General features: G+C 38.1%; 2 protein-coding genes across 5 annotated transcripts; one reads left to right on the forward strand and one right to left on the reverse strand.

Moving 5' to 3' along the window:
- The first annotated feature begins 138 nt into the window (after positions 1-138).
- On the forward strand, positions 139-2,235 carry LOC115625768 (protein anon-37Cs). The gene is made up of 2 exons (XM_030520934.1): positions 139-197; positions 260-2,235. Exon 2 carries the CDS (start codon positions 369-371, stop codon positions 2,001-2,003), a length of 1,635 nt encoding a protein of 544 aa, XP_030376794.1. The 5' UTR covers positions 139-197; positions 260-368; the 3' UTR covers positions 2,004-2,235.
- A 418-nt stretch (positions 2,236-2,653) lies between these two features.
- LOC115625770 (aromatic-L-amino-acid decarboxylase) lies at positions 2,654-10,098 on the reverse strand. Of its 4 annotated transcripts, none has more exons than XM_030520938.1 (4): positions 9,972-10,075; positions 7,756-7,857; positions 6,845-6,930; positions 2,654-4,079 (listed from the first exon to the last, which is right to left on the reverse strand). In XM_030520938.1, the coding sequence occupies exons 2-4, from the start codon at positions 7,834-7,836 to the stop codon at positions 2,726-2,728; spliced, it is 1,521 nt and encodes a 506-aa protein (XP_030376798.1). In that variant the 5' UTR covers positions 7,837-7,857; positions 9,972-10,075; the 3' UTR covers positions 2,654-2,725. The 4 variants fall into 4 exon arrangements, with proteins under 4 accessions (XP_030376798.1, XP_030376799.1, XP_030376800.1 ...); XM_030520939.1 differs by lacking the exon at positions 9,972-10,075 and adding an exon at positions 9,735-9,954; XM_030520940.1 differs by lacking the exon at positions 7,756-7,857 and having other exon boundaries at positions 9,972-10,098.
- Between the last annotated feature and the right edge of the window lie 1,425 nt (positions 10,099-11,523).

Consider the following 11,523-nt stretch of genomic DNA (forward strand, 5'->3'; position numbering starts at 1 on the left):
CTAGTTAATGAAAGCTAATTTTCAAACTAAAATTGATTTCATTCGTATCCGTTAAGATTTGATTTAATTGTAAACCAGCGATTAAATCACTGTCATGCGCAAAGCAACAATTTTCCAACACTAGCAGAAAAGCAAAACAAATTTAATTTCGGACTTTTTTGGTCGGTAGGCGGTGGTCCTTTTAACAAATTTAACAGGTATTTCGATAAAACTAGCATATTTGGAAATATTTCACAATAATCAGCAACAACATTAATAGTTCTCTGGAGAAACTAACCCAACTACTATGCAATGGTAGGCGCTGTTGCATAAAAACAAAACGTCGAGCAGATGCGTTGGTTGGCGCTGGAGCTGAAAGCTACGCAAAAATGGTGCATCCTCAGCTGAAACGCTCCATAGAAAGCCTGAGCTTTAGCGGCTACAAATTGACGAGGCGTAACTTATACAATGCCCCAGCACTCAAGGTCATGGGTCGCAGCGTCAACAACAGCAGCAGCAACAACAATGACCAACAGCAATACAATCTGGAATCGGCTAAACAAAATACACAAATTGTGGTAATAGGTGCGGGCCTAGCAGGCTTATCAGCGGCACAGCATCTGCTCAGGCATGGTTTCCGCAGCACGATCGTGCTGGAGGCAACGGATCGTTATGGCGGGCGTGTCAACTCCAAGCGCTTCGGTGATACTTACTGCGAACTTGGAGCCAAGTGGGTGAACATGAATATCGATGGCGCACATAATACCATCTACGAACTGCTACGCAATGCCGAGGGCCTGCGGAAGCAGTTGAAGCAGCGGGAATGCGCCAATTATGTACACACTCAAGGGCGGGAGGTGCCTCCGAACATGGTGGAGCTTATCGATATGCAATTTCGTCAGCTGTGCCGCGGATTTAAGGTCAGCGAGAAGGTGAAAAGCGGTGGTGATTTGCATGTTCTAGACAATGTCATGGCATACTTCAAAACGGAGAGTGAAAAGCTTGTCGGACACTCTTATCCGGATCCAGAAAAACGCGCACTAGCACGAGAAATTTTTCAATCACTATTCAAAGAATTCAGCAGCATTCTCGGCTGCTGCCTGGAGTATGTAAACATTGAGCACATAACCAGCTGTCCCGTACAGCAGGAGCTGCGTCCCCTCTACGTGCCGACGGGTCTGGACAATGTGCTCGACACACTGACCCAGCACATAAGCAAGGAGCAGCTGCAGACGGGCAAGCCAGTAGGCAGCATCCAGTGGCAAACGTTAAGCGACTTTGGAGCGCCCACCAGTCCATTGCCGCAGGAACGTAAGTGCGTCGCCTGTCTCGATGGCACTCTGTACAGCGCAGATCATATTATATGCACTCTGCCCCTGGGTGTGCTTAAGAATTTCTCGGCTATACTCTTTAAACCCGCGCTGCCACTTGAAAAGTTGCAGGCCATCCGAAATCTGGGCTATGGAAATCCAGTCAAGATTTATTTAGCCTACAAGCGGCCCATCAGCCGTTGGCTAAAGTCCAATTTGCGACCGCTGGGCGCGCAGCTAGGCAAGGACGAGCCTGCAATTACAGTGAATGGTCGTCAGGAGCGTTTGTGGACGCAACAGGTGGTGGAGATATCCCAACTGCCCAGCAGTCAGCATGTACTTGAAATTCGTGTGGGTGGCGGCTACTATGACGAGATTGAAAAGCTTCCGGATGTAACGCTGCTCGAGCAAATCACGGCTCTATTGCGTCAATGCCTGCGCAATCGTCTAGTGCCCTATCCACAGGCCCTACTTCGCTCGAACTGGAGCACCTCAGCCTGCTATTTGGGCGGTCGACCCTACTTCTCGACGACGAGCAGTGCGCGGGATGTGCAACGATTGGCAGAGCCCCTCGGCGACATAGCACCCACACTGCTTTTTGCAGGCGACGCCACGGCACTTAAGGGATTCGGCACCATCGATGGCGCACGCACCAGTGGAATACGTGAGGCGCAACGCATCATCGACTACTACTACCTGAAACAGTATATGTGATGGAATACCCGATTGATTCAAGCAATAATAATTGGAGCTAGTCAAAATTTTGTTGTTCAATTAGATAAATATCGAGTAGTGTTTGTTTTTAAATTTTTCAATTTAATTAAGCACACACATTGAATAGCATATAAATATTCAAGCAATAACATAATAACAACAATGACGAGTATTTTGTAAAATTACACCATGCTACAAAATAAATGAATGCTGGAAATTTTCAAGTGATAAATACGTCACGTTTTCTTATTCCCATAAATAGGCTGAATGTGATGTATTCCTTGCCTGATTTGTAGATTTGAATTATAATGCAAATTTTGAAATAATAACAGATGTCATTAAAAGAAAAACCAAAGAAATTTAAGAACATTTGAGGCTTAAGTATAAAGTTTTGAATTAAACATAGTCTTGAAAGTTTTGATTCCCATTTTCATTCATTTTGAAGATGTACGAAGTTAAATGTTAGTCCTCGATTTGTGAGATGTACAGAGCATACTTAAGCAAACATTCTTTAAAAATATAAACATGAATAAACAGAATAAATGTTCAATTACGTTTGAACTTCTCTTTCAATTTGTAGTGAAATTCTTAACTGTAGTATCACTTTAAAACTCCGTTCATCCAACTATAGCATGGTGTTATATTTTGTAAATGTGTAGATTCCCTAAATGTGTCACACAGTCCTGATAGACTGTCTCTCAATACTGGTCGATAATATCTCTTCACTTCTGCTGCTGCTCCTCTTCGTCGGCAGCTGCGCTCACCTCCTGCCAGGAATACTCCATGTCCTCCGGTCGGGTAAAACGGGAGCACACAGCCATGCGTAGGAAATAAACATCGCGTATTTTGGCCGGCACCAAATGGATTTTGCCACGTCCATTGATGCGCTTGAGTAGAGCCTCGTTGCGCTCATTGGAGCCCTTCAGGCGGAAGCAGACGAGTCCCATATTGACCTCCGCCGCCAGCTCAAAGCGCGAATCCTGCACGCACAGCTCCGCAAACTGCTGGGCATACGAGCAGTGACGACGTATGTGGGCCTGCAGGTTCTCGACGCCATAGAGACGCAGAACGAACCACAGTTTCAGAGCCCTGAAACGTCTGCCCAATGGAATTTGCCAGTGACGGTAGTCCGGTGCCGAACCTTGCATATCATGCTTTAGGTACAGAGGATCTACATTGAAGGCATTCACCACCCAGCTGGGGTCCTTCAGCCACATAGCGGAGCAGTCGAAGTTCACTAGCATCCACTTGTGAGGGTTGAAGTTGAAGGAATCTGCCGTCTCAATGCCCTTCATATGATGACGATGCTCGGGACAGATGAAAGCAGAGCCGGCATAGGCCGCGTCCACATGCACCCAAACATTGTGCTTGTTGGCCACCGGACCGCACTCATCCAGTCGGTCGAAGGCGCAGGAGTTTGTGGTGCCGAGAGTGACCACCGCATAGAATGGTATTAAGCCGTCGGCCAAATCCTGCTCTATAGCCTTCTCCAAGGCCTCGCCACGCAAACGATTCTGCTCATCCGCGGGCACTGAGCGCAGCTTCACTCCACCCAGCAGACCCGCACGCTCAACAGATGAATGTGCCTGCGCCGAGGAGTAGCCCACAAGCTTCGAGATAATCGTGTGATCGTCCCAGTCCGGATGTGTCTCCCTCACCTCCTTCATCTTCTTGGCCTTGGCGCCGAGCAGCGCCACCAGCGTTGCCTCGCTGGCTGTGCCCTGAATAACGCCGCCTCCCTTGCCGCCGGAGCAGGCCAAGAATTCTGCAGGCAACTCCAACATTTTGCCCAACCAATCCAGCATTGCAACCTCCAGCTCTGTGCACGCCGGACTCGCAATCCAGGTGAAGCCAATACAAGCGATGGCGCCGCTCAGCATATCGGCCACTATGGCCGGATAGGAATTGGCCGTCGGGAAATAGGCATGGAACTTGGGACTGTGCCAGTGCGTGATGCCCGGCATGATGACGCGCTCAATGTCCTGCATAACATCCTGCCAGCTCTCTGGCTTCACAGGCGCCGCATCAGGGATGAGGGGCTGCAAGTAGCCAGGCTTCACATCCGGCAGGACACGTCTGAAAGGAAAAACACAAACAACTTTGTTAGAAGAAAATTGCATTACCACCCATTCTATGATGCACAAAAAGGACTGCAAATTAAATTAGTGTCCAAAGCAGCCTTCCACAGTAAAGTTACAGCTGCCACAACCAACGCAACTCGTTGCAAGTACGGTTAACACACAAAAATCAATAAGTCAACCCAAAACACAGGGGTTCTCGGAACATCTACAAGTACTCCCTCTGACTAGCTGATGAATATGGTGATATTTCAGCTTAGCTTAGAAGTATAGCAACTTAAAATTTTTACCATATCTTTGGCTTAATTAAGCACAAAAAACCTTCAAAAGACCAAAAGACGCTATGAGTCTGTTGCCGTTTTCTAACAGTTTGTAACAATTTCATCGAATTCGGTAATAAAAACAATTTTTGTCATTTTTGTAATTATCCATTCAAAATTAATTAAAAATGGAACCTCTAATATATATTTTCCATATAGAAATTAAATTAAATAATACCAAATTAAAGCTGTGTATTCACAAACTTAGAGAAGCTAATATATTACAAAACAATATTTACTTTAAATACAAGTATCCTAAAAATGTAAAACGACATCAATAGAAGCTGACCTTTTATTAGCATTGGCTGTCACGAATTTTTGTAGAGATAGTTTAAAGGTTTACTTAATTATTCTATGTGCTTTCATTATCTGTACAGTTTCTTTAAAAAAAATCCAGACTTAATGAAAATAAAATGTATCTGAAATAAATTTGAGTCTGATAACTTGTCCAATATTTTTATACCCTGTACCCAAAGGGTACAAGGGTATATTAGTTTTGTGCGAGTGCACATGGAACACACAGAAGGAGGCTTGGTAGACCCCACAAAGTATATATATTCTTGATCAGCATGACAAGCCGAGTCGATATAGCCATGTCCGTCTGTCCGTCTGTCTGTCCTTCTGTCCGTCTGTCTGTCTGTCTGTATGAACGCAAGGATCTCCGAAAGTATAAGAGCTAGAATAACCAAACTTGGTATACAGATTCTCCTGAGACCGAGAAAGGACGAGTTTGTTCACTTTTTCTGATCCAACCCCCCACTCCCCCCCTATTACCAATTTTCTATAACTCCCGTAATTCTTGGAATTTTGAACTTAAATTTGGCTGTCACATTAGGATAGTAATTATATATCCGTATACCAAGTTTCATTATGATAGAATGATCGAAAATAAAGTTATAGCCATATAACCAGGCCCAATGCACACATACATACATATGTACAAGTACACAAACACGCATAAGGCACGATTCTGATGTAAATGTAAATGTATGTATGCATGCATGGAATATTTTATATTTAATTAGTTAATATTTAGTTAATTAATTAAATTAATTTAGTTAATTAATTAAATTAAATTAATTAATTAATTAAATTACTTTTTTGTGGGGTGGTACAGGGTATTTAAGAGTTGAGCCTGCTCGACTTTAGCATTCCTTTCTTGTTCTTTGTAGCGCATATTTAATGATAATATTTGCTAGGAATTGTTAGTCTAACTACTAAGTGTGTAACTTACTTAGTATGTAACTGTTATACAAATAGTAAAAAATAAGCTTCGCATCCAATAAAAACTAACTTGAAACGGCTATTCGAATTAAGGTCTGAAATCTTCAAGAGCGTGTTTTATCTACTTATAGCTTTTTCACTCTATCATGTACTACGTATTAATACTATAATAATATAATACATACACGTATTATACAGACTATCTTTTCGGTTTAAATTTAATTAGATTTGTGAGTTACGGTATATTATTATATTATTTCTTTAGAAATTAAAAAATGTTCAAACTTAAATTATATTTCTATTCTCTTCTATTTTAAAACATGTCACCCTTTTTGGGAAAATTAACTTATTTACAAGCAGATAATATTCCAGAGAATTTTCTCCAATTGCAGCAACAAGATTTCTTTTGTTCAAAAAAACTTTTCATACTGCCATCCTGTCCTATCAACCTTAAATATTTATCGCACTTTAAATTAGTTGATACCCCTAACAGAATTGTCAGTTTGTAAAAAGGCCAATTAAAATCAGAATTGTGTTTGGCCAGACCTCTTACTGCCGGCAAGTCAACAAACACTTTGTTTTTGATGCACAATTGTTGTTGTTGGAAACTACAAGGCTATTGGCCTTTTAAGAAGTAGTTGCTAGAGAAGAATGGTTGGGCCGTCGCTGTAGGCCTTAAAGCCGAAGGTAGGCGCGGCCTTGACACGCCAGCTAATTAAAAAGTAATTTAATTATTTCAAAATTGACATTGGGCCGACAACATTTTGTAGACAATTAGCTAAACATAAATTGTAGTTGTAAATACAATTAAAAAAGAATTGAAAAAATGAAAGCTACTAATTTGAAGGCCGCTTCAAACGTGCAAGTATCAGGGTTGTGATTTCAAAACACTTTCACCCGACAATCTACAATATCGCATGACTAATGCCACAGCTTCTATATATGTATGTATAGAATACATATATATAGTATACATCTGACAGAAATACGGAAAATGTTCAGCTTTAGAAAGGGAAAAAAAGTGTTATGTGTACCTTTTTTTGTAATTCACAGCCGCGTGCCAATCAGAACAAACTTTTAAATCAATTTATGCCCTGAGGTCAATGCCAGTTAGGGAACAGCAACCACAAGTACAAATAATACGTATATATCAAGTCTTAAATTAAATTTAATTCACGCAACGATCCGACCGATGCGTCAGCTTTAATGCTTCACTAACCTGTCGCGTATATTCTCCAAATATTCCGCTATATAATCCACCATTGATTTGGCAAAGTCTTTGAACTCTGGCGCCTCCATGTCGATCTGTAAAGGGGGAAACACTAATAATTATAATTTGCCTTCAAAATAAAGGTACATTTTAGAATCATCTGTAAAATTGCAAATATAATTAAAAGGAAACTTATAAATTATGTGATAAATAACATTTCAGATAATCTAAGAGACTTTGTCGACTATAAAACCTCAGTTAGTTAGTGATTTCACAAATTGTTGAAAAATTTAACTGATAACCAAAAATTACCTAAATCGGTTGATACTGCGACTGAATTCTTTTTAAAGAAAATCGAGTTTTATATCCCTCTAATTTGGCTCCGTGTTTTACTTTCTCCCAAAACTGTATTTGCAATTCAGTATCCATTATTACATTTAAATTGTTATTTTCCTTATTCTCTACTTATGAAATGATTTGTGTTTAATTGATAATTCAACTATTATTCATCTTCTGATTCGATTTGTGAGAAGAAGCAAATTGAATTATTTAATAAATGGGTTCAATATTTTCCATATCATTCCATATGTAAATATATATATCCTTATACGCTTTTTTTAAACAAAAAAAAGGATGGAACATCACTAAGATGTCTTTATTAATATTTATCACGCCTTATATAAGTGCTAAAGATAAAGTAGTTGGAATAGAGCTGGACCACTTACAGCTTATTGGGAAAATTTAATAAACAACGAAAGAAACTTTAAGTTTTAAATTAAATGCATACAAAGAAGTTTGGTTCAATGCAATAATCGATATAAATAAATATTGCAAATTGAAATTATTTTCAACAAATCCAAGAAATGAACAGAAGTTTCTAATATTGAAACAAAACTCAAATTCAAATGTGACCCACTTACCGACACATCTGGATCCATCTTATCTACCTTACCCGCACCATTAGTTCTAGCAGTAGGGTTAGTTTTATTTGACTTGCTCATGATTTCAAAGCAATGAGATTGCTGTTCCAAAATCGTGGGATTAGTAATTGACAAATTTGAATTGAAAGCAATAAAAGAATTTAATTGTACATGTTGATGACCGATTTAGTTAAATGTGCTTATTACTATATTAGTATCGTTTTTAGTTAAGCTATATATAATCTGACATAATCGTAAGATAGCAAATGATATTTCATAAATTCAATCATGTTTAAAGTTTTTAGATTTAATAGTTTACAATAATCATGAATAACAAAGGGTGTATTTTAAAGAGATTTTTGAACGAGATTTAAATGGTTTTTTTTTTTTTTTTTTTTTTTTTTTTTTTTTTTACATATATACAATTTATTAAACTAGTTTTCTACTACCAATATGGCAGCTTAAGCTAGTTGAAAGTTAGGGAATACAAAAGTTGTCTATAGTAAGCATCTATAGGACGCACTTATATCTATGTACATATATACAATATTTACAATGTTTTACATGAAAAATGATTATATTTTATGCTATATACTATGTATTTTATACAAGGGCTCTTGTGGGGAGATCCTTTGGATGGCACTTCTTCAGTCTTCTCTTCTTAGGTTTGGACAGGAGCCGCCTCGCTAGTGCGTTGGGGTGACTGCCGAGTCGCTTCTCGTAATTGCTTGCGTGCATTTGAATGACATCGCCAACCTTGGGGACACATAAGTCTCTTTCGATGTCCCTAGTGCGCATATACCAGGGAGCGTTGCATATTTTTCTGAGTATTTTAGCTTGCGCAACTCTTATTTTGTTTAGGTTTGAAGCAGCGGCAATGCCATAAATTGGTAGCGCATACTTCCATATTGGACTTAATATGGACTTATATACTGTCACCTTACTGTGCAGGGACAGCTTGTTGCATGGTGCAAGCAGCCATGCCGAGATTTAAATGGTGATACACACTTTTGATGGAATACCCGTGGAAGTACATACTTATACATATCTAAACATTATTATACTATATATATTATAGATGGGACAGGCCTGTTTCTGAATGGACGGAAATTCTCACAAAAATGCTTTACTTAATAAAAATGTTATGCTCTTGAGATGATCATTTTTGAATAAATTAATTAATATTATTGGTACGGAAAATGTATTATTTCCACATCTCCAACAGGTGGAATTGGCCGGAAACTCTCACAAAAAGTTTTTACTTAACAAAAATTTTATATTTTATACCCTTGAGATGATCATTTTTGAATAAATTAATTAATATTATTGGAGCACAAATTTTAGTCTGTCCGAGTGCACTATTCACAAAAAAAAAACACCCTTTATTAAGCGTTTATATATGCTTGCACATAAGTACAAATTTATTTTATTTTTTCAATATTCTCTCTGCTGTTTATAGCAGAATTGTTGATTAGCAGGTTTAATATAATTTATAACAGGCCGGCTTTAACTTGAACTTGTCATGATTTGCTCGTGCTCCTAAATATTTTATATTAGTGTACACAAAATCCGATATTAAGTATATCTCTGCGGATCCAAAATTTAGACATAATTGAAGTGTCTGTAAACGTTGTTTGTAAACCATGACGTTAATTTGGAGGGCCTTGTCTCACGCTCACAAACATATATATTTGTGTGTATATATAAAAATATATTTAATTCAGATTGTCCAAGTGTGTGAAATAATCGGCGACTACTGATAATCTTAATGCAGCTAATTTCTGAATTAATTAGAATAAAATTCTGAATAATGAGGCTGCTTCAAGCTACATACATATGTCTGTAGAGACTCATAAACAAGTTACTAAGCAGCTGCTGCAGGCACTTGGCATTGAAGTTGATTTGCTCGTAAGTTCGTAAGATACATAGATACATAAAGACTTATAGATACTAAAATGCAAAAGTGTGCCAGTAGTTACAAAAGAACGAGCCGAAATAATCCAAAAGCCCAAAATGAACGAATGTTAAGTCAGCCGTAAAAAGAATGCCGTTTAGCCTTGTGAAGCGAATTTTGTCGGACACACAAAAAATTACGTATACGCACTGTTACAAATAAAGCACTATAACTATGTTTCTCATGTTTCTAGACACTCGAATTGTTTAAACAAGGTCCAAGTGGGAAGTGCATGATGGTACACACACACTAACACACTCACCGTGCACTTTGGTTAACAACTTTTAATTATTTGCACTTTTTTGTGGCGGGGCGCGTTGTTTCCGTTTCGAATTCAAAGTTTAGCGAAATACACGTCTCTTGTGCGTTTGTCGTGTGCACAATCAGGCAGCTGTCTGCGAACTGAGCGCGTTCGCTGCTTGGCCAAGGCTTTTAAAGCCTCTAACCAGCAGCCCACAACCCAACAGCAACAGAAATCGTCACGAAACCAGGACCGGTTCAGGGCTGGGCGCTTTTTTCTTATCTGTTGTTATTTTTATTGATCGCGGCCGGGTACCTGGGAGGTACAATCAAGCTAGCATAATTATTTCTGCATTATAAAAAAAGGTATTTAAAAATCGTTACTTCATAGATTTATTTATATTATTCTCCAACTATTATACAATCATAAAAATGAAGAGAAGCTTAACGCAGACGGTGTGGATCTCAACAGCTAAAATTATTAAAAACTAATGTAAGATATCGAAAATACATGTTTAAAACATTTTCTTTTATAAATTCTGTGATAAACAGTGGACAACATAAAATAGTTTGAACAACAGCTCGCAATCGTCGTCGAAATGCTCAATTATTTTTAAAAGAAATTTTTAAGATTGAACTGCTATTATAACATTATAGACTTTATAATACATTAAATATTAAAAAGGTATTTTTAACAGAATACTGTTCTCTGAACAGTTTCAATAAATAAAAATAAAATATAAATGAGAAAATACAATTATAAATAATACAATAATTACAATAAAATTATTATACAACTCTTACACATATCCTAAGTATGCATCTTTGAAGTCGCTTGTTGGCATGATAAAAATATTAAGGTACGATTCTTTATTAGGCACGGTTTTGTATTCAAAATTATAATGTACATAAAAGTGAGAGTGAGAGTGAATGTTATAAATATTTGTATATATCAAAAAACAAACTATTGACTCACTGCTTTAATGACTTTTGTACCGACTTTTAACAAATCTGTTTATAAAAGTTTATCTCATATATAAACTTCGAGCAACATACTATACCTCTGAATTATTCCTACTATTTACAAACATGTTGTAAAAAGTAACGACAAATTGTTCTGCCGTTCTCTTTCCGACCCGTTAGGGGGAACTCCCGAAAAGAGTTGACTCAGAAGTGACAGGGGTTTTCTCACAGCCACCGCAAAGCAAAAACAACACGCCTTGTACACAAGAGATGAATATTAAATTCGTAGTAAAAAACTGAGAAAAAAGAAAAAATATATAGTGTAGTGACGCGTGCTCGCAGCTTGAATGACGCGTGTGATTTTGTTAAAAACTGGTTTTGGTTTCGTGGCATTGACAATAAATTTGCAGAGCATTCGACGGTTTCTTTTGACGACTTCACAAATTATGTAAAGTAAGAAGCAAAAAAACAATAATAAAAAGAACTGACTACGCTCGTGTGAAAAAATGGCCAAGAGACTCAGTAAAAGCCATCAACTTCAAAGGCAGCTGCAGCGCACAACAGCAAAAATATTGTGACGTCAAAAGCACTTTACGAAGCATGCCACAAGT

Source organism: Scaptodrosophila lebanonensis, unplaced genomic scaffold (assembly GCF_003285725.1).
Source record: "Scaptodrosophila lebanonensis strain 11010-0011.00,11010-0021.00 unplaced genomic scaffold, SlebRS2 tig00000080-arrow-pilon, whole genome shotgun sequence".
Lineage (NCBI taxonomy): Eukaryota > Metazoa > Arthropoda > Insecta > Diptera > Drosophilidae > Scaptodrosophila > Scaptodrosophila lebanonensis.

Coding starts and splice junctions, on each gene's coding strand:
- LOC115625768 (XM_030520934.1), top strand. CDS start 369: ATGGTGCATCCTCAGCTGAAACGCTCCATAGAAAGCCTGAGCTTTAGC.
- LOC115625770 (XM_030520938.1), bottom strand. CDS start 7,836: ATGAGCAAGTCAAATAAAACTAACCCTACTGCTAGAACTAATGGTGCG. Junction 6,931..7,755: donor AGATGGATCCAGATGTGTCG/GTAAGTGGGTCA, acceptor CCCCCTTTACAG/ATCGACATGGAGGCGCCAGA. Junction 4,080..6,844: donor TTGGAGAATATACGCGACAG/GTTAGTGAAGCA, acceptor TTTTCCTTTCAG/ACGTGTCCTGCCGGATGTGA.